This window comes from Poromitra crassiceps, assembly GCF_964638095.1.
Source record: "Poromitra crassiceps genome assembly, chromosome: 6".
In the NCBI taxonomy this organism is placed as follows: Eukaryota; Metazoa; Chordata; class Actinopteri; order Beryciformes; family Melamphaidae; genus Poromitra; species Poromitra crassiceps.
This window is the reverse complement of record NC_139627.1, coordinates 18,541,701-18,569,314: the sequence shown is the minus strand read 5'-3', so window position 1 is coordinate 18,569,314 and position 27,614 is coordinate 18,541,701. Positions and strand designations below refer to the sequence as shown.

The following is a 27,614-nucleotide window of genomic DNA, read 5'->3' as shown; positions in this document are numbered from 1 at the left end:
CACACGTGTGAAGTGGAAGGAAGATGGCTGCTGAAAGGCTACTGTTCCATGAAATGGGCTTAGACGACCGTCTTTTAAAGGTGATGAACCATTATGTATTGTCGATCAAGGGTTTATGTAGACGTCACAACTCTAACCGATGTGTAAAAACTGCGAATATGTTCGATAACTCACATAAATCCACAAGGTCTTGCTTTGCATGGTAGCTGTTAGCACAACAACATGTTAGCACGTTACAACCACAACCGGGGATGTGGAGAGGTTCCTCTTGGGTTGACTTTCATGATGACATGTATCATACTTGTATCAAGCTTGGAAAAAGGATATTTGTTCCCACAGACTCTCAATAATTGAGCCTAGATAGCCTGATTAGACTACACTTACCCTCACCTGTTATATGTTCACCTAGCGTTAGGTGAACATAGAAAGAGCCTGGGGGTAACGACTACACCAAATTACATTAAAAAAAAAAAAAAAGCTCTGTCTGAAGGCATTTATTTGTTTCTGACTCTGGGAAAGGGGGAAAAACAGTAAAATACCCCCAAAATACAGTATGTCTGAACTATCTATTTAACCAAATCACACACACATTAGGCTATTCTATGTGATCTCTCTTTTGATAATTAACCAAATCACACACACACATTAGGCTATTCTATGTGATCTCTCTTTTGATAATTAATTTAATAACTAATGTCATATTTTTTCACTTCCATTCACTGAGCCTCCCCTGAAACGGTTTGGAGCCCCCCTGGGGAGGCCCGCCTCCCACTTTGAAAACCTCTCGTCCATATGATGGTCATCATTTCACCTCTACATCGCTGACACTGTGTGTTTGTGTGTTGAGTTAAAGCTTCACTTTATTAATGTTGTTGCAGTGTTTTAGGTTGGGTAGGGTTGACGGCTCACCAAATACGGTGTAGCCGAAATCTGTGACCACCGAAATGTGTGGCCCGTGCTTGTTGCTGGCTACAGTACGGTTTGGTCACTGGTTACATCATTTGACGACTGCTGTCAGAAATTGTGAAATAATTGTTTATTTCTTCAGAAGAAGCAATGCGGTCAAACATTTAGGTGGTCACACCTAGTGTCCAAAACTAACCGAATGTAATTTTAAGTAGGATTTTGCGTCCAGAATATTAGGATAGAAAGGTCATTCTCCAACAGTCTGGGAGATGGTGGGCTTCATACAACACAGATAAACTAAGAGCTCTCCTCCTGTAGGCCCACTGACCTCACTCCTCCTTGGCAGTTGATTTGGACCATTTTGGTCTGGTTGTGTTTTCACATTCCTCAATAAAAGGGGTGTGTGTGTAGAAGGTGTTGTTCAGGTGGGGTCAAGAACATGCTCAGCCTTCTTTCCTGGATGGAGAAAAGTAAAAGAAAAAAGTGGGTACTGATTGCGTATAACGAGCGCATATTCAACTTCGGCTCTGATGTAACTGAGATTCGCCTATACTGTACAATTAATGTGAGTTTTTCCCCCTCCCCCTAGCTAAATCTAGCACAACAATAACGACAACAATAAATAATAACATGATTGAATAAGGGAGGGAACCCCAAACTTATTCTGCCCTGTTAAAACAATTGTTATTGTGACTCAGGCGGTTGCAGACTTAGGCTGGGCTCAGCCGACCCTGATCCAAGAGAAAGCCATCCCATTGGCCCTGGAGGGGAAAGATATTTTGGCTCGAGCCCGAACTGGATCTGGGAAAACGGCTGCCTATGCCGTGCCGGTCATCCAGCGCATCCTGGCCTCCAAACAGGTGAGCAAACAGCCATGCAGACAGGCAAGCCAGTCATCAGGGTTAGATGGGAGATTGCGGGGGCCGCGGGATGATTGTCATGATTTTTCTCTGATGATTAAATCTCCCATACCAATGATTTCATGTATTGTATATAACGTTATATGAACTACTGTATAAAAAAAGACCAGTGAGTGAGTGAAATCAGTGTGTGAATGGGTGCGCACTAGAAAGTCATCGTTTGGTTGGGCAAACGGCGGGACAGATGAACATTTCAGCTAGGGCTGCACAATATATCGTTTCAGCATCGTCATCGCAATGTGCACATGCGCAATAGTCACATCGCAGAGCATGCAATGTCAAGTAAGGCAAATTAACTGATAACATACAGTAATGCACGCCCTCTCTGTGACGTTCTAAGCTCTTTTCCTACTAACTATAGTACCTTTACTCACTTAGGATCCTGCAACTCACCCTGGCTGCGGCTAAAAACACACTCACTTCCTACTACGTCAACCGTGCACGTTACCCACTAGGCCATCTTCTTAAACAGGCAAGGCTTGATAGACCTATTTAAGACTTTTGGTGAAAATTCCTGTTTTTTTTCATATCGCAATATATATCGCAGAATAAAAAAATATTGCAATGTCAGTTTTTTCCAATATCGTGCAGCCCTAATTTCAGCCAGCTTATCTGTGTCTGCCCCTGACATCCCCTTTTACCACTAACCTGCGTCTGGGTTCTAATGTCTCCAGAGCGTTCGTGAGCAGGACGTGAGAGCACTGGTCCTGGTGCCGACCAAGGAGCTGGGTCAGCAGGTCCAGACCATGATCCGCCAGCTGACGGCCTACTGCTCCAGGGACGTCCGAGTGGCCGACATCACCGGCAAGTCCGACCTGTCGGCACAGAGGTCAGTCTGCTCCGCCGTACACAATCTTAACTTAAATCATATTTAGCTCTCATCACATCAGTCTTGAGTTTATTCTCGTTTATTTTTGCGTAGCTGAAGCTGGTTGTGAGTTTGTGATTGATGCTTTATGCTGCTTTGGACAGGCCTATCTTAATGGAGAAGCCCGATGTGGTGGTGGGGACGCCGTCTCGTGTGCTGGCCCACCTGAAGGCGCAGAACCTGGTCCTGCAGTCGTCCCTCGAGACCCTGGTGGTGGACGAGGCTGACCTGCTCTTCTCGTTTGGCTTTGAGGCAGACCTGAAAAGCCTCTTGTGGTGAGAGAACGCTCATACAGCTCATGACTACTGACTGATCTTTACAGATCTCTTTAAAGACGTTTTCACTAGTCTCAGTGGAGACGATGCTGTTTTTTAAGTAGTGCAGGGATGCAAACTAGTCACTTTTAGGTGACAGTCACCTTTTTGATCCCAAAATAGGGCACTTAAGTTCATGATTTTGGTTTTGTGTATCTGTCACCTTTTTCACTCTGCATGAGTTTGCATCCCTGGTAGTGATTTATACCTCCTGGGGCTTTTTGCCAGAAATATCACAGGGTCCTATCTAGTCGGCACAGTGGCTCAGTGGTTAACACTGTTGCCTCACAGCAAGAAGGTCCCGGGTTCGAACCCCGGTCCGTCCCAGGTCCTTTCTGTGTGGAGTTTGCATGTTCTCCCCGTGTCCGTGTGGGTTTTCTCCGGGTGCTCCGGTTTCCTCCCACCATCAAAGACATGTATGTTAGGGTTAATACTCCTGTCAGTGCCCCTGACCAAGGTACTGGCAAAAGAACTGGAGTTGGTCCCCGGGCGCTGCACTGCGGCTGCCCACTGCTCCTAGTTCTAGGAAGGTTCCTAGTAGAGGATGGGTCAAATGCAGAGGATGAATTTTCCCACGGGGATAAATAAAGGATAACTTAACTTAGTCATTGACTCATTTGAATAGTTTTCTATAGCTTTATGCAACGACAGACACTAATAATAATCTGACTGAACAAGATGCTGATACTTTACAACCTGCATGAAAAATGTTGAAACAACCATGACAATCCCAAAAGCTATCTACTATATTGTTAGGTATTAAAACAATTTAAAGCAGCTACGAGCAACTTTTTCGATTGTTATTAAACAGTATAAATTTAATATCAATGCATCACATCTTACCTCTAATAGTCTCCGCGGACCAACGCAGAGTAGTCTCGCTTGAACCCCGAGTGAATCGGCCAGTGTTAGTGTGTCTGTAGCCAGGGCAGATCAGGAAGTGAAATGAAACGGTTTGCAGCAGCCACTTCGGCCATAACCACAAAATAACTTCCAAAAAACCTGTTAGAATATAACGAGAGATGTTCCTGCGAGTATGCGTGCCGTTCACATTGTTTATGTTATGTTGCTAGGCAGCGCAAACGGCGTGGGAAGGCAGCTGCGTTTCACTTCCTGGTTTCACTTCCGCGTTTCACTTCCGGGTTACCCGGTCCGGTCGCTCTAGAGAGCCCCCTGTTGGCGCGAGTTTAGACAGACTATAGACTTAATAATCACCTAAGGGAGCAATCTCAGATACACACGGCTTTGGTCTCGTCGACTATTAGAGGTAAGATGTGATGCATTGATATTAAATTTATACTGTTTAATAACAATCGAAAAAGTTGCTCGTAGCTGCTTTAACAAACCTTTTGATTATTTAAGCATTTAGGTTCAATGTACAGAGGTGTATTATATATGCACGAACTAATAGAACTGCTAATTTCACCTTTTAATATTTCGATTCAAGCCATCTGACAAAAGCACAGTGTCGTCTTGTATAGAGGAGAATTGGAAAACCAGAACTTTTCCAACGACCTTCCATGTGTTGGCAACACGTCTATATTCAACATTTCCTTTCACTTTCACTACATATGTTCCGTTTGGTGTTCTAACAGCCATTTGCCGAAGATCTACCAGTCCTTCTTGATGTCGGCTACTTTCACTGAGGACGTCCAGGCCCTGAAGGAGCTGCTGCTGCACAACCCTGTAAGGTCCCATTCAAACGCGCACGTTCACAATCCCACAGCTTTGGTTTGTCTGGACGTTGACATTGGAAATGATGCTCCATCCTTCTCAGGTGACTCTGAAGCTCCAGGGCTCTCAGCTGCCGGACAGCAGCCAGCTGCAGCAGTACAGCCTCAAATGCGAGGAGGAGGACAAGTTCCTGCTCATGTACACGCTGCTGAAGCTGCGCCTGGTGCAGGGCAAGACGCTGGTGTTTGTGGGTGCGGTCGACAGGTGCTACCGACTCAAACTGTTCCTGGAGCAGTTTGGCATTCCCGCTTGTGTGCTCAACTCCGAGTTGCCCGTCCAGTCCAGGTGAGAGGAGAGGGGAGGTGAAAGCGTTAGGGGCTGGGTTCAAAACAAACTGAACAAACTGACAAACTGCAGTTGTTTTGAAGAAGGCTGTTATGGAGCTGTGCCGACAACCTTCCTGTGTGTCATATGGATAAACTTCACCTGTGTTTTAACAGATGACAGAATTTTCATTTTTGAATGAACTGTTCCCTTAAGAGGAATAGAAATGTAAAAAATGTGTTTTTGGCTCAGTTTGTCCCCATGGTGCATAATCATATGACATCCTATAATAAGAATGTGAAGAGTCTGTCTTTGTGTGTGAGCAGAAATGTGTTCGGCCACAGCTATGCCATTTTACGTGCGATCGCGCTGAATCTTTCAGTAGTGGAGCACCCCTGCGGGTGACCTAACCAAGCCGGATTGCTGAATTAGGTCAACTCATTAGGGCCGACTAAATGGGCAAAAGTGCCTAATTAGTGGCCAAAATGACTCGAGACAGGTTCAGCACCATGGAGAGCTCCAAAGTGGACCCCACAGGTGCCCCTGAGTGGAAGAGCCCACAGCTGCTGAAGTGGAGTATGAAAAGCCTCTGGGGAGAGAGAGGAGAGGCTGCATGCCGCTAATAATACTAAAAAGCTACGCTGTATAGATAATATCAATGCACTTGAATTGCAAATTCAGTCCTAACTGTATATTTAAAATTAAAATCAATACTGTGTATCGGAGCAAATCACAAAGTACTTAATAATAATACACATATCTCTAAAGAATCATAAGCATTTTTAGATTCATGCTGTGCAGTAAGTGAGTTCCCATCCCCCTGTTCATGTCTGTGTGTCCCTCACCAGGTGTGACATCATCCCCCTGTTCATGTCTGTGTGTCCCTCACCAGGTGTGACATCATCCCCCTGTTCATGTCTGTGTGTCCCTCACCAGGTGTGACATCATCCCCCTGTTCATGTCTGTGTGTCCCTCACCAGGTGTCACATCATCCCCCTGTTCATGTCTGTGTGTCCCTCACCAGGTGTCACATCATCCCCCTGTTCATGTCTGTGTGTCCCTCACCAGGTGTCACATCATCCCCCTGTTCATGTCTGTGTGTCCCTCACCAGGTGTCACATCATCCCCCTGTTCATGTCTGTGTGTCCCTCACCAGGTGTCACATCATCACCCAGTTCATGTCTGTGTGTCCCTCACCAGGTGTGACATCATCCCCCTGTTCATGTCTGTGTGTCCCTCACCAGGTGTGACATCATCCCCCTGTTCATGTCTGTGTGTCCCTCACCAGGTGTCACATCATCCCCCTGTTCATGTCTGTGTGTCCCTCACCAGGTGTCACATCATCCCCCTGTTCATGTCTGTGTGTCCCTCACCAGGTGTGACATCATCCCCCTGTTCATGTCTGTGTGTCCCTCACCAGGTGTCACATCATCCCCCTGTTCATGTCTGTGTGTCCCTCACCAGGTGTCACATCATCCCCCTGTTCATGTCTGTGTGTCCCTCACCAGGTGTGACATCATCCCCCTGTTCATGTCTGTGTGTCCCTCACCAGGTGTCACATCATCACCCAGTTCATGTCTGTGTGTCCCTCACCAGGTGTGACATCATCACCCAGTTCATGTCTGTGTGTCCCTCACCAGGTGTCACATCATCCCCCTGTTCATGTCTGTGTGTCCCTCACCAGGTGTCACATCATCCCCCTGTTCATGTCTGTGTGTCCCTCACCAGGTGTCACATCATCCCCCTGTTCATGTCTGTGTGTCCCTCACCAGGTGTCACATCATCCCCCTGTTCATGTCTGTGTGTCCCTCACCAGGTGTGACATCATCACCCTGTTCATGTCTGTGTGTCCCTCACCAGGTGTCACATCATCCCCCTGTTCATGTCTGTGTGTCCCTCACCAGGTGTCACATCATCCCCCTGTTCATGTCTGTGTGTCCCTCACCAGGTGTCACATCATCCCCCTGTTCATGTCTGTGTGTCCCTCACCAGGTGTCACATCATCCCCCTGTTCATGTCTGTGTGTCCCTCACCAGGTGTCACATCATCACCCTGTTCATGTCTGTGTGTCCCTCACCAGGTGTGACATCATCCCCCTGTTCATGTCTGTGTGTCCCTCACCAGGTGTGACATCATCCCCCTGTTCATGTCTGTGTGTCCCTCACCAGGTGTCACATCATCCCCCTGTTCATGTCTGTGTGTCCCTCACCAGGTGTCACATCATCACCCAGTTCAACCAGGGCTTCTACGACTACATCATCGCCACAGATGAGCAGAGTTTGGCCGACCCCACCGCTGCAGTACCCACCACCGCAGGCAGGGGGAAGAAGAAAAAGGCCACAGCAAAAGGGGGAAGGTCAGTTCAACGGAGTCGGTGCCTCTCAATCCCGCTTCTCTTCTGTTGGCATGTTTCTCCTCTGTCAAGAGATGTTGTTTTGCCCAAGCAGCTGAAATCAATTCCTTAACGCAGGATATTTGCCCACATATTTTGAGGGCGATGTCTGAATGATGTCATCACAGTCTGATGTCTGAATGATGTCATCACAGTCTGATGTCTGAATGATGTCATCACAGTCTGATGTCTGAATGATGTCATCACAGGGACAAGGAGTACGGAGTCTCCCGAGGCGTGGACTTCCAAAATGTTGCCAATGTCATCAACTTTGACTTTCCCACAACTGTGGAATCCTACATTCATCGAGTTGGAAGGTCGGTGTTATTCTTCTTCTTCTTTATTTGGATCCCCATTAGCAGCTGGGTCAGTGTCATTTAACTGAACTGTGATTTTCTGCACTCACTCACTACTTCTCTGGGTACGGTGGTGCAGTGGTAAGCGCTGTCGCCTCACAGCTCGAAGGTCCTGGGTTCCATTCCCACCTGGGACGCTGTGAACGCTGAAGGAATGCGTGCCCGTCCGCGTGTCCTCGAGTGCCCACCGCCCGGGTGGGGTCGTCAAAAGGGCCTTTCTGTGTGGAGTTTGCATGTTCTCCCCGTGCCTCCCGGGGGCTTCCTTCACATAGGAACCCCCTTCACAAAAACATGCAATATCCTGGTTGCTGATGTGGTGCCTCCTCTGGTCGTGAAGGGCGTCTGTTCGGAGGGAGGGTAACTGGTTGGAATAGCGTGATCCTCCCACGTGCTATGTCCTACCGGTGAAGCTTCCCCTGTCAGGTGAAAAGAAGCGGCTGGCTAACTGCCCATGTCTCAGAGGAAGCATGGAGCCAGTTTTCGGCTCTCCCCAGATTGGCAGAGGGTGGAGCAGCAACCAGGATAAATATAAATTAGCACTAATGGGGGATAAAAATGGGATAAAAAATCGGGGGGGGGGGGGGGATCACTACTTTAAGAATAGGCTAACAGCAGAGCTGTATGCTTACTTTATTATGTGATAGAAAGAAAGAATTAGTAGCACACGCAGGTGGCGGTTAAACACATGCTTTATTGGTAAAAATGCATTAGATATTGTTGATCATATAGCTAGGGATGGGTATTGTTAGGATTTGAACGGGAGCCTCTATTTACCAATACTGCTTATCGATAAGCCTGTCTTGAAACGAGGCATTTGTCCGTCCGGCTGAATCCCATGCTCCAGACAGTAGAGCTCCCAGCAGGCGTCGGATCTGACCATTTCAGATTGAATTTATTAACGCACCCACAACTAAACAATCAGCTGGGTAATGGTTACCGTAAATTCCGGACTATAAGACGCACCGGTGTATAAGCCGCGGGACCAAAATTGACTATTTTTTTCTTCTATAAGCCGCACCGGTCTATAAGCCGCGGGTGTTTTGATGTTTAATTACCATATGAAAGGGTTCGTGCACAGAGAGGAATGTCGGGAAAGCGATGGCTGTTTGGGGAAGCTCCCATTTATTAACATTTCAACAAAACAAAACAAAAGTCAGGTCACTAATCCCCAGACAAAATCACACAACAATAGGCTATATGTGCAGCAAACCTGTAACCAGAGAAGTCAAGTCACTAATGCTCGTCTTCCTCTTCTTCCTGCGTACTGAAACCACCAAAGTCCTCATCTTCAGTGTCGGAAACGAACAGGTTCAGGGTGGCTTCGTCAACCACTCTCCTCTCTCCTTCATTGTCACTCAAAACCAACGAACTCCTCTTCATCTATAGCTGTGTTTCCATTACAGTTTTTCGCAAAAGAATTGCGATATTTCTACAACTTCGACAATGTACAATTGCGACTTGTAGGCGTTTCCATTGAAGTTGCGTTTGAGTGATTCCCCGTTGCAGCAGCTGCCACAGTGATTACGCACGGGGATCTGCCCCATATCCCGTCCCCTGCATGCTCAAATCCAACCAATGGTCAATGGAAATCCCAACATGAAGTTACAATGCATATAAACGAGCCTGATTATCAATTCAAAAGAAAATGAGTCGCAAAATGTTGCTGGCTGCGTGAATGCAGTCAGCGCGACAGGCAGAGGAAAAAAGGTAGCCTAATAGCCTACAACTGGTCCGATTTAGAGATGGAGGGGGGAAAAGGCTGATTTGGTTCTATAATTGCACCTGAAACGTGTGCAATGTATTAGCCTACTCACAGTCACTGTATTCACTTCAGACAGCACCACCGCACCAGTGTGTGCTTTTCATCCTCTCATCTCGCCGCTGTGCCAAATGCGCGCACACAGGCAGCCTGCTGTCACCATGGACCGATTTCTGCCATTAAACATTATCTAATTTGCCCGGCTACGCTTTTGCACAACACTCGTCTTTCTGCTAGGTAGCGTTGCTTCAAAGTTTTCCACTTGCTGCGGAGGTTTTGACACGGCTATCGAACCTTACTTACCAAACTTATTTTCCGCTCCTTTTCCAAGGGATAATATGGGTCACATGACGTGCAAATGCGAAAAATGTGTTTCCATTACACTTTTGCGATAAACTGCTATATCGACACGTCTGAAAAACCACCTCATGATCATCTACTGCTCGTTCTCATGCTGTCGAGAACGAGCAAAGCTTTTTTTTTGGTGAAAGAATCCTCCAGGGCGCTTCTTGTTAACAGTCCGAGTGAGTGGCAGGTCGAACGTCAAAGGCACTTCATCCATATTTATGATCTGCTCCGGTTCGATGGAATATTCCTTGATCTTCCTTTGTGTGAATTCGCCGAAGTTTGTGATTTTCTCCTGGTAGTCGGGGGAGGGAGTTGATGGGCTTGTGGCCGTTTGCTTACCGTAATTACCATATGTAAGTGGTCACGCACAGAGGGGATTGTCGGGAAAGAGATGGCTGTTTGAGGAAGCTCCCATTTACCGTATTACCGTAACATTTCAACAAAACAACATAACACAACACCACCGTTGTTTATTTTTACAGTGCACACAGTGTCCGCGGTGTGGTGAAAAGAGGGCAAGAGAGGAAATTAAAACAGAAGTGGATTTATAGTTAGAAAGAGTGCTAAAAAAGAGAGATTTTTTTTTTTTTTTTTTTTTTTTTTCTTCTGAAAAAATCCATAGATAAGACGCACCGTTATATAAGCCGCAGGGGCCAAAAAACGGGGAAAAAGCCGCGGCTTATAGTCCGGAATTTACGGTACTTTTAATCATTAACCCCTGTTCATTTTAATCATGAACCCATGTTCGTATAATTCTGTTAACTCCGTGGCTGCATACGTAACGTTACCCCGACAACACCGAGCAAGACGTTTATCGAAACGGAAACGTTACACTCACAACTCACTAGCACCTGTGCTAGTGGATAAACATATTTCTCTTAGCACAGAATCATTTTTCATAGCATATATATATAATAATATATATGCTAGCCAAAGTGTTAGCACTGTACAGCCCTGGTAACGGGGTCATTTACAGTCAAAGTGTAGCACTGTACAGCCCTGGTAACGGGGTCATTTACAGTCAAAGTGTAGCACTGTACAGCCCTGGTAACGGGGTCATTTACAGTCAAAGTGTAGCACTGTACAGCCCTGGTAACGGGGTCATTTACAGTCAAAGTGTTAGCACTGTACAGCCCTGGTAACGGGGTCATTTACAGTCAAAGTGTTAGCACTGTACAGCCCTGGTAACGGGGTCATTTACAGTCAAAGTGTTAGCACTGTACAGCCCTGGTAACGGGGTCATTTACAGTCAAAGTGTTAGCACTGTACAGCCCTGGTAACGGGGTCATTTACAGTCAAAGTGTAGCACTGTACAGCCCTGGTAACGGGGTCATTTACAGTCAAAGTGTAGCACTGTACAGCCCTGGTAACGGGGTCATTTACAGTCAAAGTGTTAGCACTGTACAGCCCTGGTAACGGGGTCATTTACAGTCGCTCTGTGATGTTTTGAATAAAAACCCTGATGTTCCCCTTTCTTGCTTTTGTAGAACTGCAAGAGCAGACAACCCGGGCACGGCCCTGTCCTTCATCGCTCACACTGAGCTTCTGTTGCTGACAGAGGTGGAGGAGGCCCTCATAGGAGGTACACTAGTAAAGGCTGTGACCGTACTTCCTCCTGTGTCTGTCTCTGTCTCCCTCTGTCTGTCTCCGTCTGTCTGTAGAGTCATCACATCAGTAATCTGAAGGTGCGTTTTGGACATTGGTAGGCACAGACAAGTTAATATATGACCAAGGCGGTTGCCAGTTTGAACCCCCAAACCAGTGGGGAAATCTGGCCATTGAGGTGCCCTAGCCCCCGACTACTGTCATTTCCCAGCAGCCAACAGTAGAAAATGGCAGCTCGCATGTCTGTGTCTAATCCTTCCAATAGAGACAGTCGGCATGTGTGGGAACGCCCACAAAATGTTAAACGGCTGGCGCGCGAGTGGGGTAAAACCGCCCATATATCTCATTGGGCTGACTCACCAAAAGACGGTGCTGCGGCTCTAAACTCCAGGTTTGGGGATATAGAGCAGGTACATAGACGTCTGTTCAGATGTGCGTTTACTGCGGGGGTTAAATCCCCGATCGTGTCTGCCTGGGCTGGGCTATCAGCTAAATACTAACTTTGCTGAATGGATAGAACGGGACCGCCTTGACCACGCCCCCAGCCAGGCTGAGCCAGCTAACCCAGCGTCTATGACGAGACATGGCCTCAACCTATAGTGACTTGGCAGGAAGTGAGCTTTTCTTTATGTCTCATATATGTTCTCTATATGTTCCTCAGATAATGCCGACTGTGCGCTGAAACCTTACGAGTTTAAGATGGAAGAGATCGAGGGCTTCAGGTACAGGTGCAGGGTAAGTGTCCTCATCGTGTGTTTTCCCCACCCAGCAAGAGTCCCACCCGCTACAGGACACCAAGACATGTTTGCTTCATAAACATGTCTTCGATCACACCTGATCATCCTCATAGTGGACATACAAATAAAAACAAATCCTGACAAATTCTATGCAGCATGATGGACTTTTCAGCACTCTTTGTTGTAATTGACCTTTTGTGTTGTTCATACTACATACATACAGAGAGACATCGAGACACTGTGGAGCATCATTCAGGAACCACGCCCAAAACAGGGGGAAACAACCCCCCCTCCCCCAGTCCTGGTGTTCTCCTATGTGCATGGTTGCGTGTTGCACAAAAGGATCATTTATACAGAAGATGAACACTCCAACTTCCTTGACAGCAAGATCCACATTTTTCTTCTCGCCAATAGGGACCTTTTCACGGGGTCCATTTTGTGTCGAAAAGGCAGAATAAACACAGGTGCAAGCAAAACACTAATGAGGGTTTCCAAATTCCAATCATGGAAGTTGGAAACCCTCATTAGTGTTTTGTGTGCACCTGTGTTTACCCTGCCTTTTCGACACAAAATGGCACCCGTGAGAAGGGTCTATTACAATGGCTTCCTTGTTTTGCTCGGGAGTACAAAAAAACTTTAATTGGCGATTATTTTTTTTTTACATTTGTTGTCTGCGCAGCCCGCCACACAACAGCTTTTAGCTACGTTTAATTCAAGGAAAATGGCGGCGGTGTGTGGGAGTGAATGGAGCGCTTTGCCCCGTGATGAGCGTGGCCTATTTCATGCAGTGTCTCTATAGTTCAATATGAACACGTCTGTTCATTTTGTTATGCCAGATGCAGTAACATTGTCACTCCTGACAAACTGCACCGCAGGTTTCTGATGCATGTCTTTTGTCTGTATGTAGGATGCCATGCGCTCAGTGACAAAGCAGGCAGTGAAGGAGGCCAGGCTGAAAGAGATCAAGCAGGAGCTGCTCAATTCAGAAAAGCTTAAGGTGAGCGCGCTCTTCGCTCTTATACAGGGACACAAATGGAATCGACACCAAGGTCGTGGTTAGCGCGTGCCGAAGTGATCACTTTTTCTGATTGGCTGTCTCCGCTGTCACTCAGACATATTTCGACGATAACCCCAGAGACCTGCAGCTGCTGAGACACGACAAAGACCTGCACCCCGCCGTCATCAAACCCCACCTGAAGAACGTACCGGAGTACCTGAGTAAGACGCACTCAGCGTCAACGCACACGCGCTTGAGTTGAATTTCTTCATGCAGAAGCGATGTACTTTGCAACATGAGGTCCAATGCTTGTTTCCGTTGATTTCATCCAGTTCCCGAGACACTGAGAGGCGTGGTCAATCCCCTATCGAGGAGGAAGAGGAAGAGACAGAAGACAAATCCACAAGGTGTTGTCAAGCCCAATTTCAAGGTGAGACCCAGGAAAGGGAGTGATGAGCACAGTCAGCAAATCTCACACTGTTTAATGTGTGGTTATCAAAACTATGAGCCTCTTCTCCGAATTTGGTGTATGTTAATACTAACGTTTAAAAACGCAGTTACATTTCGTCGAGAAGTGCACAGACAATGACTGTTTTTGAAGGAAACCAAAAAGTCCTTCCGCCACATAGGATCTTAGCTATAGATTAGAACAGAGGTTTTCAAAGTGTGGGAGAGTGAGCCTCCCCTCTGACAGTAGGGGTGGGGGGGAAAATCGATACACCATAGTATCGCGATATTTTGCCTGACGATATTGTATCGATATTTGGACGCCAAGTATCGATATTAAAATAAAAAAATATTATATATATATATATTTTTTTTGCAGGCCATGCCAGGCCACCGGGCATCTGCCCGAAGCGCCCGATGTTGCAGTCCGCGCCTGCAGTGGCGTATTGAGTCCAGAGAAGCTTAATAATGTAGCCTACATGTGGGGCAAAAACAAAACAAAATAAAAAAAACACTGCATGTTTTACTTTCGGTGAGGTCAAGGTGAAAAGGAGTTCGACAATATATCGAAATATCGCAATATTCAATATATCGCAATACTAGCATATCGCAATACTATCGTATCGTGACTCAAGTATCGTTTTAGTATCGGATCGTGGGCATCTGGTGATTCCCACCCCTATCTGACAGCTCCTCACTCGCCTCAGGCAGCCAAAGCCTGTGGGAGCTCCGCCCCCCGGCTGATTCGAGGGTGTGCAGCCATTGTTCAGCATGGCCAAGTTGCACCAGAGATTTGATATCCCAACGGCTCTGGTTGCTCATATTCTTCTCTCTGATTTTTTCCCCTCACGCCCGCGGCCCCCCTCAAGGTGTCTCGCGCCCCCCAGGGCAGGCACGCCCCACACTTTGAAAACCGCTGGATTAGAATACTCAATTAAATGATTGCTTTTCTCCCTTGTAGAACATACCAGGCAAGAACCCGCTGAAGAGTTTCCGCTACACTGGAGGGAGAAAGAGAAAAGGCAAGCCTCGCCAGTCCTAGCTACGAATACATATCCATGTTATGGATGTTCTAGATACGAATACATATCCATGTTATGGAGAGGTGAGGACTGGCATTAGCCCAGGAGGAAGGTCTGGTCTCTCCAGTGTGGGTCCAGCCCAGACAACTATGAACTATGGACTTTGGATATAATGGGCTGAAGAGGCTATGGACTACGGACAAAATGGGCTATGAATGAGTTATATGGACTAAGTTGCATTTAATGTCATTTAGAAGGGCAGTAAATTTTGAAGCTGGATTCTCCAACTCAATGAGGATGGAACAGAAGTCGGCAGATATTGAGAGGAATAGAGGGACTGTATTATTTTGGTATTTCACTTGTAATACGTCAGTTCTGAAAAAAATATATGTATTAAAATAATTTGCTCTCAACGGTTGAGTTTTTGTATCATAATGTTAGTAATAGATTGATCGCTGGTGGACAGGCTGGTCGTTGCTCCCCCGGAGGGAGAGAAATGACTGTAGCAAGTGATTTGATACTTTTACAGATGTTACTTAACACCTCCAAGTTTATACAAACCTCAAAACCCATTTTCACAGTATGGGACCTTTAAGTGTCAGAATTTTGTGGGAAAAAGTCATAATTCCGAGATTAAAACTAAGGATTAAATCAGAATTCTCAGATTAAAAATTCACCATTCAGATTTTAATGTCAGAATTCTGAGATTAAAGTCACAATTCTGAGGGGGGGAAAGTCAGCATACTGTTACATCAGTGACATCATTGATGATTATTACCGATGTACCGGATTTTGAATTTCTGGGGTCCCTAGATTTATGTGAAATCAAAGTGGGGTCACAAGCCAAAAAAGGTTGGGAACCCCTGATTTAAGTGACAGCACTTCCACCGGAACCGGCACGGAGCCCTGCCGGTGTGAAAGCCCTATGCTTTCACACCGGCAGGGCTCCGTGCCGGTTCCGGTTCCAGAACCCTAATCTGAACTGGCCGCCGCGTTCAGACCGAAAAAATAATTGGTTCGGAACCTGAAAAGTTGGTTCTCAGCGGAACCAAAAAATAGTTGGTTTTCCTTGGGAACCGTGACATCATCAGTGGGCGTGTCTCATTCTAGGCTGTGAAAACGAGCAGGAAGGAGAAGAAGGCAGTGACAACACAGAGAAAAATAATTTGCAGTGGTCTCCTGAGGAAACCAAATGTTTAGTGGCGATTTGGGCATCTACCAAATCTCAAGAAAAGCTAGAAAGCAGTACAAGAAAGAGCAAGTCATATGCCGAACTTGCAGAAGAGAGGGCCAAGGCTGGGTTTACTCGAACGCCAGACCAAATAATTAATAAACTTAAAAAAATAAAAAATAAACTGAAGGACTACCGAATAATGTCCTCCCACTTTGGTTCCGCTTAAACTGGTGTGAACACGGGCTGGTTCGCCAGAAAGCACCAAGGTTCTGAGACTCCAGAACGGAGCCAGAACCAGAACCGTGTCTGTCTGAAAGCGCTATCAGTGGTGTAGTGCAGGGTATACTCAGTGGTGTCGTGCAGGGTATACGCGGGTATGCGGCTTTCTCAGGCATGACGGCTCATTACCAGGACCACAAGTTTGTTTTTGACATTTCAACATCAACAGTTTTGGTCATTTGTCATGCTGCAATATTGCCAGCAGGGGGAGTCGAAGCAAATGAGATTCCAGTCCTGTAGCTTTAGCTGAGCATGATGGGCTGGTCTGCACTCTCATAATTTACCTTCCATATCATATGAGTTACATGTGAAGAAATAGCTGAATATGAGCCTCAGCGCAGAGCTTTTCCCATCTGTCCCTGATGGTTGCTATAATGCATTTTGATAACAAAGAAGCTGTGATTGAGGGCGATGTTGTGGACTGACTACTGAGTAAGGCCCGGAGTCAGTGTGGTCGGGGCACCTGGTCAGGGCGGAAGGGAACCAACCGGTGGGAATAGCGTGATCCTCCCACGTGCTACGTCCTGCCGGTGAAGCTCCCCGCTGTCAATAGCTTAAAACTAAACTAAACAGTCTTGGAAAATGTCTTTCAAGGTCATTGGAATTATAGACTTGTATTTTTTTTCCCCCTACTCCGCCAAGTAATCAGGGACAATTAGATGGTATGGATGAAAAGAAAAATGGCATGAGCCAGTGACATATTTTAAGTGTGGTTTAGTTTTCAAGTTACCGTTTGTATAGTGATGTAACCATAATTACAAGTAAAATGCCTTTTATGGTGTTATTACATGATAAACATGCTTTATAGTTAAGAGTTGGACGGTAGAGCTTTTAGTACACCCATCAATGTATTTTTGTGAGTCGGTTATCATCATTATGATTATTATTATTATATATTATTATTAAGTATTCAATGCATCAACTCTCTTGGCCTTTTCTATGTAATGCACCTTACTTGAACCTGAACCCAAATCCAAACTTAAATGCATCCAGCAATACATTACATACGTTACCAGTTTAATTGAGGCCAGCAATGACATTCCCAAGCCATTAAGACAGGGGCGTCCAAACTTTTTTTAATGGGGGCCAGATTAGACCATGTGAAATTACCGGGGGGCCGGCCAGCTGCTTCTCGCATCATATGGATTATACAAATAAAAATAATAATCACATACAATACAATTGTACTCTAAGGATTTTGTTTACCATCTGAAAACACTAGTTCTGCCTGTGTTGTTCCTACTTGGTGCTTGTCTACAAACTGTATGATAGTGCTGTCATCGTTAGGGGAACAGAATTTTTTTTAAATGAACTTGCTTGATGAACCAATACTGTGTGGAGGATAGTGTATTTTGAGAGACAAGCCGAGGGCCACTTAAGATCGGTCAAAGGGCCACATCTGGTCCCCAGGCCGGACTTTGGACGTGCCTGCATTAAGAGAAACCTATACAGGGACTTCTTCAGGAGTAATGCCTCATTTTATTCTTTTTATAATGTGGAACATAGAATTTGTCTCTGCTCAGCAGAGGGAGGCCCTTTTCACATCAATTCTCTGTATAGACATTACAAAAATAACAATAAAAAAATATTTATCAAATGGACATACCCATAAAAGCATACTCTTCTCCATTGACACTGATGGAAATGAAAAACAATGTAGCCTACTTAACTAACAAGCTAAGCATTTGGATTTGTGTGATTTATTTGAGCATACTGGAGCTGTGATGTTGCATCATTCTGAATGAGCTAGCACAGCAATGTGTTTGTGTAACATAGATGAAGGGGGATATGGACTTTAGTAATCATCGATTTTATATTCAAAAGGATAGTCCTGTGTGGGCACGGATTCGAAGACGACGCCCTCGAATACCGGGCTCTCAGTCGACCAACTGTCCACGGGAAACCAGGAGTCGTACCAGGAGGTGGTGCTCTCGGTTTCAGGTTTTGTGGTGGGGGCTGCTGTCGTGGTCGTTGTCGTCGTGGTTGTTGTTGTAGGAGCAGGAGTTGTGGCGAGGTGGGCTAACTTCTGAAGCCGCAGCCTGCGCAGACGCATCAGCCGCAGACGCCTCATCCGCTCTGCGTTCTGAGGGTTGGAGTTCATGGTCGTCTCTCCCGCGGGGCCGCCTGCTACCACGCTGGGCGCTTTGGTAGCGCTGACTCCACTGGTTTTGGGGAGGTGCTGTATGGGCCTCTTGCCGCTGAGTGCCATGATTTGTTTGATGCGGTCCCAGTTGGACTTGGCTAAGGTAAAGCTGCATGAAGTAGCCCCGGAGTCATAGCCCACCATGCACAGCCTGGTCAGGGGCGTGTGGCCCTCGGCCTTGGCCGTCACCCGGTACTCCCCAGGGTTCAGTAGCCGCCAGTAATCACCGCCTGCAGCTGGAGACAGAGGGGCCAGAGAGGAGGGGCAAAGAAATGAGTGACAGATGAAAATGGAGTTCCTTCCAAATTCAGAACTGGAAATTGTTGACTACTATCCACCTTATTTTTGAATGCCCCACTGTAAAAAATAATTGTGGGTACAAGGTCCGGTTTAATGTGACTTATTGTTGCAGCTTGCCATTTCCTTTGTTATACTCGGCTGCAGACCCGAATTATAAACCGGAAACTGGAGGACGTTATAAGAGTTATAAATATAGTCATGTTATAAACAACTAACCAACGCTGGGGGTCCGTATGGAAACAGTGTTACTCGAAATGGTTAAAAGTCAATTTGGTCATTCAGTGGCGTTTTACTGCCATGTAAAGTAACTATTACGCTAGCCGCTAGCATTAGCCACAGTAGCCGACTACCCACAATGCATTACGTTATCCCAGCACCCGAACGACACGGCTGTAGAGCAGAATGGCTCTGCTGTAAAATCCTCATAGACGTTTTTTTTGTCAAGTTAAAACCATAGACTGTAAAACAGTCTATTACACCGGAAGCGGAAGAAGCACCCATCAGGCATCATGGCAGCTAGACATAAGGTGGATAGGCCCTTTTCACAGCAACCATTTTGAGGTGGTAAAGCAGAAAGTAAAGCAGATATAACCAACTAGGCATCTCGCGCGCTCGATGCCTAGGCTCGCCCGCCCTGCAGCTCTCAGAGCTGGCCCTGCAGCTTGCATACGCAGCTCGACTGCTGTGCGGGCTCACTTGCTCCCTCGCCCGCCCTGCAGCTCTCAGAGCTGGCCCTGCAGCTTGCATACGCAGCTCGACTGCTGTGCGGGCTCACTTGCTCCCTCGCCTGCCCTGCAGCTCGCCTGCTGTGCGGCCTCACAGTTGCTCTTATGACATCACTGATGACTACTACAGAGCTCACAGAGCTACAGAGCCCACATACTCCATTTTATACAGATAGATGGATAGATAGATAGATAGATAGTAGATAGATAGATAGATAGATAGATAGATAGTAGATAGATAGATAGATAGATAGATAGATAGATAGATATAGATAGATAGATAACATTAATGAGGGCCCTGGCAATGGAACACCTAATTGGAATGGAACATCATTTGATTACTTACACCTGCTTTACCACCTCGAAACGGTTCCTGTGAAAATGGTCTATAGCAATTTCTACATCACAATGAATGGTCATGCATAGTATCTCTGCCATGGTAATGATCATGCATAGCATCTCTGCCATGGTGCCAAAACATACCGGTTTTGACGTCATGCCTTATTCCCTCCACAGATATGGTGGCATTCGCTAACGGATTCCCCTCCACATCTCTCACTAGGCCCTTTATCCCACGATGCACCTGGCACAAGAAACAGTGTGTCATGGTTCAAAGGTCAAACAGCGGGTTCCAACCACAATAACAGGCCTTGAGAGAGGCCAGCGATGGTCTCATGAGTCTGGTTCTCACTTGTTCTATGAAGGACAACAGAGACTCGCGGTTGTTCTCCCACTCCAGAGCCAGTTCACTTTCATGGGGAAACTTGTCACAGCCCAAGAAGATGGAGAGCTCAAAGCAGTTGGTGTGCAGGTAGCTGAAGTCATTCATACCTATGGCAGAGGGGACAGAGGTCTTCACGTTATACATCAAGGGGGCAATGAAGCCATTGCGGACGTGCCTTAAACTTGCATTATTTTGAATGGCCTGCAGGGGGTGACTCCACTGGCTCCAAAAATAAGTCTGATTGTATGGAAGTCAATATGATAATGACCCTACTCAGTTGATTTATGACCTCAGTAAACACTTTTGTAACGAGTTCATGGTTCACTAGTTTCAGGTCTTCTTCAATACAGCACGATGTTCATTTTAAATCAAGTAATTAACCTTGATCCATGTCTCAAATGATGCCGTGTGTTGCTGTTGGGTCCTTGAATTTGGGGAATTGGGTCAAATAGACAATAAAGCAGACTGTCCAGTGATCGCGCCTGCAGCTTGCCAATAGCAGGCGGTGTGGCGGTAGCCTGGGTAAACCCAGCCCCCAGTGACCTGCTCTCAGACCTGTTCTCAGTCACTAGGTGTACAGCTAGTGACTAGGAACTGAGAGAGCAGGTCACGTGGGGGCTGGGTTTACCTAGGCTAGTGTGGCGGCTCTGTGGGAAACCACTGGTCTCGCGCTAGCTGCTTCTGGCTCCAAATAACCAAGATGGCGCCGGTCAAAATGCCAAGTTTCAAAGCGGGAGTCCACAAACCAATTGGGTGACATCACAGTGGCTATGTCCATATTTGTAGCCTATACAGTCTATGGTTAAATTTGGCTTTCTTCAATTTCCAAGACTAGCAGTAGCTTCTTCACATCCCTCACTTCCTACTCTTCTTCATGAGTTACCACCTCTATTTCCTTGTTGCCCACCTCCCTCTTTCCCCCTCACTTACTGCCCACCACGGGTTTCCAGCTGGCTCTGTTGATGATGCCCTGCCCGCCGGTGAGGTCGTCCCCATGGCAGGAGCCTCGGTAGTTCTCGGTCATGGTGAGGTGGCTGTGGGCGTACGCCATGGCCAGCCAGCGGAACATGGTGTCGTCGGCCGTCTCCCTCAGAGCGCCCTCGTTCTGCCTCTGGATGCGCGCCCACGTCTCTGCGTTCATCGTCTCGTACTCCACGCCGGGTCTCCCGCCCCACCGCGCCACATCGCTCGCCTTGGACAACGGTCAAGGAAAGTGCTCATAGGTTAACGAGATGGACTGGTGTGGGACCAGGGCTGTAACCTGACTCCGCCAGATGGGGCGGTATTGAGTTCGAAACAAATGTGAAACAACCTCCATCCACCTGGCAGCGTCAGGTTGCAGGGCTGGGCGATATAGACAAAGTCAAATATCACGATATTTGTGACAAAATACCTTGATATCGATATTGTAATAACAATATTGTCGTGATGACTATCGCTGCTTTCACAAAATATTTATACAATGAGGTTTTTGATAAATAACCATTGGTAATGTGGATATAATGGGTAAAGGCAAATCATATAACAGCTACAACAGTCTGGTAAGTTCAGAAAACGACATCACTTTACTGTAATGCAGCCTTTAAAACCAGGAAAACGCAACACTTATGCCATATCACCATATTACGATATCCAAAATCTAAGACGATGTCTGGGGCCAGGCCCGGTTTTACAGGGGTGCAAAAGCACGCATTGCACCCTTATTTTAATTGTCTGCATGCTCAGTTGAAAAGAGTGGTATTTTCTTTTCTTTTCTTTTTAATAAATGCTGCAGCTGCACACTTACTGTTTAAACTTGAATTATAATTGTTGTTTTTCTTTGTTCTTTGATGTGAATTTATGGCTTTTTGGCACCTATATGTAACCTTTTAAGGTTGAGATAATTGTATTATCATTATATGGTCCAAATATTTCAGTAAATCACTTGAAACACTTGAAATATTCTTGCTTGGCTGGTATCATTCTACTTGAAATGATGGTCAAATGCATTATTTCTAGTAAAATAACATGTCAAACTCTTGGGGCCGGCCACCTGTCTGGGGCTGCTATGTGGGACTGATGGATCCAGGGGGAATGGTTGTATCTCCTTACAGATTTGGGTGGTCGCTGCATGTCAAAAGGGTACGCCACCCATTTCTCTCCTCCTTGCAAATTGGCTCCCAGCACAAACGGCGTGCGCTCCATCCAGGAAATGACGGCTTTCGTCTCGGTAGCGATCTGGAACGGATACAAGTGTCGTTACTTTGTAACACAATTCTGATGCTAGCTTTGAAGTGTGTGTGTGTGTGTGTGGGGGGGGGGGGGGTGGATCTTCCTTCAGGTCAAACTCACGGAGCCATTGAGAACGTTTTGTGGGAGTGGGATGTGATGGTTGGGCACTATGCGAGGGACCCAGCCTCTGTCCTCTGCTCCCCACAAGATGCTGTTGAGGTCTGGGAAATTCTGGAAGATGTCGTAGCCCTCTTCAGTCCAGTGGCCCAGCGCCCAGTTCCCCATCTCCGAACCCTGGAGGACAGAGAGATGTGTGGACCATGTTAGGCCTCAGAGAATGCTTCAACGTTAAGTTGTGCACATTGTTCTCTCAGCAGTCACTGTTAACCGTTTTGGTTGTCGTTGTGATTGTTCCGGTGACTGCATTCCGACCTTACCATCTCATAGGCCAGTTCGTACGCATCAGGGTTGAGTGAGGGCACCAGGTGTATTCTCACGTCGTCCACCAGGCGGCGCACCCTGGGGTTGTCGTCGTTGTACTCCTTGCACAGGAACTGCATCAGCAGAAGAAGCAGCTCTCGGCCCAGCGCCTCGTTACCATGGAGACCGGCTGTGTAACGGAATTCCGGTTCACCTAGTGAGGATGGAACAAAGGTAGCGGTGGACATTTAGTCACATCAGTCATTTTGAGTCTGATGAAATCATCTGAAGGATTGAATAAGATCAACCATTTCATAGCTCTAGTCTATACCAGAGCCGTATAATAGAAGAGTTCCGACATCTCCATTCACTCCAATGGACCAGTTTTTTTCCAGGAAGTAGAAAGTGGAACTCTTCAGTAAAAAAAAGCAGCACTGTCGAGTTGCATCAAAATAGACAGTGTTGTACTTTGAAAGGGTTTTTCATCCCTTGAAATGAATCAAATTGTACATTATCGGCTTTATTTTAGCATGCAAAAGTAGCGCGAGACCCATTCCTGGCTGTTCATTGGCTAATGATTCTTGCATTTTGGTCCTCCGCTGACGCCACTCTCTTACTAGAGGACACTAGTCTATACTATAGAGTCTATAGTATTGTAGCGATGTGGGTTTTGTGTAAGTAAACATGGGACATGTCTGTGGGGATTTACGGGGTTCCGTGAAGGCAGCATACAGCCAGTGGGTGTGGTGAGAGAGAGGGGTTCACCTGTGATTGGCTGGGGGAGGGGAGCTGTGAGCGAGAGCGGAACAGCTCGGGGTTGTTGGAGCGTGAGCCTGAGAGAGACGGCTGTGTGCGTGGAGAGGGGGTCATCCCTATGTTCCCCGGGTCCTATGTTCCCCGTTTTTGTGGGACCGGGGAACATAGAACACCGCTATGTTCCCTGGGAGAGGTTAGGTTTTGGGTTAGGGTCTGGGGGAGGTTAGGTTTAGGCGTAGGGGGTGGGAGAGGTTAGGTTTAGGGTTAGGGTCTGGGGGAGGTTAGGTTTAGGGTTAGTGAAAAACGGGGGAATATAGAACCCGGGGAACATAGAACCCGGGGAACATAGACATGATCCCGTGGAGAGCTACGAGGCTAGGAGATAGCTAGCGGGGTTTTGGGTGTGTGTGTGGGGTTTGGTTTGGCGTGGACTACGGCTGACAGTTAGTCCTCGGACCGGTGATCCACAATAAAGTGCGGTAACAAGATCCTGACTCTTCGACTGGTTTGTGGGATCATTACAGTATAGACTAGAGCTATGAAAAGGTTGATCTTATTCAATATATACGGATCACAATATTGAGCCTTGGAAAGTAATCGCTTAATTAGTGGCATTGTTTTAGTCTCAAACCGTACACCTTCTATGACGTGACTGTGAACCAACAGCTCAGCGGCACACTTGGCAGAAGCTTTTTTTGTTTCCAGTCATGATGAAAATTCCAAAATCCTGCCACTAGGAGGCGTTGGTAGGGGTGCTTTCTGTGTGTGCTCAGACAATATCATACAAAAGTTTACACATGTTGAAGAGGAGAATGTGTACTTTCAGATAGTATAAGTCATGTTACACTTACTTATATAGGCTACTTACTTTAAGTCCTGCCTCAAACAACATATGCAACTCATTTATCTGTATAGCTTATCAGCTTTCATTTTTGTTTTCAGGAAACAAAATAGTGATTGTACGACAGGAATATTAAGCCTAAACCATCGGAATTGAATTTCCAATTTCTGAATGGGCTGAATCTATAGAGTTAATTTACAGACACATTCTTCTAAGCATCCTTCAATCTAATCTAATCTGAATTAGAGCACAGAGCACAAAATGTACACATTCTGTATTGATATTTGTTCCACTTTGAGAGACAGAGATACTGAAGTAAAAGCAGTGTAGTGCGCTTTCTCGTCTCAGCAACAGAATATTTCGTTCACAGTACACAAAGTACCAATGTTGTCGCATTGATGCACACATGAAGTCTATTCTTCCGTTTTCTCTGTGTCTTGCACCTGTCTCGTGCTCCCCTGGGTTGTCAGAGATTTCCATAGCGTACATCTTCAGGCCCTGGGAGCTTTTGCCCACGTTGTAGATCCTGGTGATGTTGGGACACTCCTCGTTGATCACCTTCATCATCTGAGAGAGAGAGAAGAGGAAGAGGGGTGGGGGGGGGGGGGGGCAGGAGAAAGACGCATTGAGAAAACTAATCTGAATTTCCCTTGTTTGTAGAATTTTCAATGTAGGAGATGCAGTATTTTACAAGAATTGTTTGTTTTTATACTGAAATTGTAAACTGTTTCTGCAATCCACAGATATGTATAGAATATAGAATATCATCATTTTGGAATCAAAAGTAGGTTGCATATCACGTTTCTACATACGTGTAGAAGATCAACGTTATAGAGTCTGCTATTGAAGTAGCGCAGTGGCCAGTGTTGTGGTCGGGATGGATGGAGGGTGTAAACACATGGCTTTCAGAGGGCAGTGTTCGATCCCCAGCATGTTCAAAGTCTACATTTCAACCATCAGTCACATTTAACGTTTTTTTGTTATTTAAGCCGAACCCTAACCATAACCCTAACCCCAAGTTGTTCTACTTGCCTAAACATAACCAAAGTTGTTTATTTGCGTTTAACGTTGGAAGGGCAGCAAAGGTTTTCAAATGAACCGCCATTTTGTTTCAAATTTACGTCGAAATTATACTATCCATGGATGGCAGAAACGTATAATTTTATTCTGGCGATTGGGTTGAAAAACCGACCAATAAAATCAATCAATCAATCAATAAAGTGCCATCTTATATTATCGTACCTGTCTCATCTCCTTGTAGTTGTGATGTCTAAAGTCCAGGTCATCCGATGCGTTGACCTCATTCTCACTCCGGTAGCTGGCTGCAGGGAGCAACATGGGGACAGTGTAATAATGACATCATAGATAACATGGGGACAGTGTAATAATGACATCATATATAACAACATGGGGACAGTGTAATAATGACATCATAGATAACATGTTTGTGTTACTATTATGTGTGTTTATGTTGCGCGCTGTGGAGGGACTGAGAATTTTTAAATATTTTGATTATGAGATTCTTTCACAGACAGACATGCAGTGAAACGGTGGCACTAGAAACAGTGTTTTCTGTGCGACTGACTGGGCAGCTGGCAGGCCAGGATCTCAGCTCTGAGGCACAGACTGCCGTTCCAGCTCTGAGGCAGGATGCGGATGTAGCGCGCCACCACGGGCATATCAAACTGGGCCATCACCGGCGTGTCCTTATCCACATTCCCATAGAACAGCTACAAGCGAGATACAGTTACACAGAGAATTACCATCAAAAACAGTGCATTCTGTAATCATAAGATGTCTGCTGTTCTATGACAGTCACTTAAATGCAAATACAAGATTATATTAATTTTGTTTTCCACTCACCCATTCAGCATAGCCATCATGAAGTGTAGTCCAATCACGACTGTCGTTACTGAAGGCCACGAAGTAGGCGGATACAAAATCCTCACTGGGAAGGAAATGAGATGAATCAGTACACACAGAGCTGCCACATTTCACTGGCTTCATAAAACATGACCAAGACGAGTGACAGCACTGTCACGACATGTACTACTACACAGTTGCCAACTCATCTGACTTAAAGCAATATTCCTCTTAGTTTTAACATGGGGGTTATTTGGCACTTGACTGCCATGAAAACTAGAATATAAACGAATCACCAAGATCAGATGCAGCATGCAACTGGAGGAGTTTGTAGCATTCAGATTCTTCCTTAGCATTCCTTTGAATGAGGCCATGAAAATAGCTGCAATACTGGCAATTACACTTAGAGTGAACAGATCCAAGAGATCCTCTGCTTTTAAGACAATAAAAGCAATTATATATAAGCAATATATGAAGAGTTAATTTGCAAAAACAGGTGTCTCCGTTTGGATTTTTTATCATTTTATTTTATATATTGATGTATTTATACTGTAATTAATTTATTTGGGGGAAATTTGTATTGTCAATCATAACTAAAACATATTCATCTGATAATTTTCACAGAAATCACCTCAATAATGTTTTCTATGTGCACTCCAGGGAGTATCAAACAGATGTTGTTTGTTCATTTTAAGAATGGCTAAATGTTCTCTTCTATCAATAAATATTCTATTTGGCAGAATTATGTTCTGATCTAAGAGGTTGGACCCACAGTCAATTGAAAATCACAGTAGCAGGATCTGTTGTGAATCTGTTCACCACACCAACATGTTCAATCTCAGTCTTCTTCAGTCTATTTTCATGGCCTCATTCAAATGAATGGTGAGTAATAAGTAAAAGTCCTAACACTACAAACTCATCCGCCATCTGATCTTGGTGACAAGTAGGAGGTGAGCCTTTCAGGGGGACTACTCACTGCTGGTCTGAGTTCCTTCCCTGCGTGATGAGGCCCGTGAACTCCACCTCTCTGCGGGCGTCCACCTCAAACCAGTGGTTCTTCTCCTCTGGCTCTGCACACCACCCGCCACCGTACACGCCCTCCTCATCACCGGAGCTCTGCACGCACAGCCAGACACTCATTTAGGCCTAGCACAGTGTCTAGTGCTGAGCTGGTGAGACTCATTTAGCCGATCACACTGTGCTAGGCCTAGTCTTTTTTGAACATGTGCATTATAATGCCACCTTTTTCTCCATATTTCTGCACTGGAGGAATGTTTTATTTTTGTTTTTTGGGGGTATTTTCATAAGAATCTTGAGTCCTAACTGTAATTTATTTATTTTTTAACATGCTCTTTAAGTACCCCCTCACATACCCCTAGGGGTACGCATACCCCAGTTTGGGAACCACTGGATTAGTTGATGGTGAGAAAACAGATTTTAAATCAAAAGAAAAAAGTACCAAAATTCTCTCGTTCCAGCTTCTTAAATGTGAATATTTTCCGGTGTCTT

At 45.8% G+C, this 27,614-nt stretch overlaps 2 protein-coding genes across 2 annotated transcripts in view; one reads left to right on the top strand and one right to left on the bottom strand.

Annotated features, from left to right (window-relative positions):
- Nucleotides 1–15,056, top strand: ddx56 (DEAD (Asp-Glu-Ala-Asp) box helicase 56). The gene is made up of 14 exons (XM_083639320.1): nucleotides 1–80; nucleotides 1,605–1,766; nucleotides 2,501–2,655; nucleotides 2,799–2,969; nucleotides 4,604–4,694; nucleotides 4,786–5,027; nucleotides 7,219–7,362; nucleotides 7,608–7,715; nucleotides 11,349–11,443; nucleotides 12,128–12,201; nucleotides 13,111–13,200; nucleotides 13,316–13,421; nucleotides 13,533–13,630; nucleotides 14,609–15,056. The coding sequence occupies exons 1-14, from the start codon at nucleotides 24–26 to the stop codon at nucleotides 14,687–14,689; spliced, it is 1,674 nt and encodes a 557-aa protein (XP_083495446.1). The 5' UTR covers nucleotides 1–23; the 3' UTR covers nucleotides 14,690–15,056.
- Nucleotides 15,057–17,596: 2,540 nt separating this feature from the next.
- Nucleotides 17,597–27,614, bottom strand: part of aebp1a (AE binding protein 1a) — a gene marked incomplete at its 5' end in the record, with an annotated part of 21,453 nt that continues 11,435 nt past the window's right edge. Inside the window, 12 exons of the mRNA XM_083639317.1 lie at nucleotides 17,597–18,501; nucleotides 19,774–19,873; nucleotides 19,982–20,121; nucleotides 20,945–21,206; nucleotides 22,106–22,231; nucleotides 22,346–22,519; nucleotides 22,663–22,859; nucleotides 24,686–24,809; nucleotides 25,485–25,564; nucleotides 25,828–25,972; nucleotides 26,106–26,190; nucleotides 27,082–27,221. Coding sequence (XP_083495443.1) covers nucleotides 17,918–18,501; nucleotides 19,774–19,873; nucleotides 19,982–20,121; nucleotides 20,945–21,206; nucleotides 22,106–22,231; nucleotides 22,346–22,519; nucleotides 22,663–22,859; nucleotides 24,686–24,809; nucleotides 25,485–25,564; nucleotides 25,828–25,972; nucleotides 26,106–26,190; nucleotides 27,082–27,221 — 2,157 coding nt within the window. The 3' untranslated portion in view covers nucleotides 17,597–17,917. The remainder of the gene's footprint in view (nucleotides 18,502–19,773; nucleotides 19,874–19,981; nucleotides 20,122–20,944; nucleotides 21,207–22,105; nucleotides 22,232–22,345; nucleotides 22,520–22,662; nucleotides 22,860–24,685; nucleotides 24,810–25,484; nucleotides 25,565–25,827; nucleotides 25,973–26,105; nucleotides 26,191–27,081; nucleotides 27,222–27,614) is intronic.

What these genes read in the sequence shown, in the direction of transcription:
- ddx56 (XM_083639320.1), top strand. Translation starts at nt 24, where the DNA reads ATGGCTGCTGAAAGGCTACTGTTCCATGAAATGGGCTTAGACGACCGT. An exon ending in GCCACAGCAAAAGGGGGAAG is followed by an intron (nt 7,363 to 7,607) that starts GTCAGTTCAACG and finishes ATGTCATCACAG; the next exon opens with GGACAAGGAGTACGGAGTCT. An exon ending in GAACGTACCGGAGTACCTGA is followed by an intron (nt 13,422 to 13,532) that starts GTAAGACGCACT and finishes GATTTCATCCAG; the next exon opens with TTCCCGAGACACTGAGAGGC.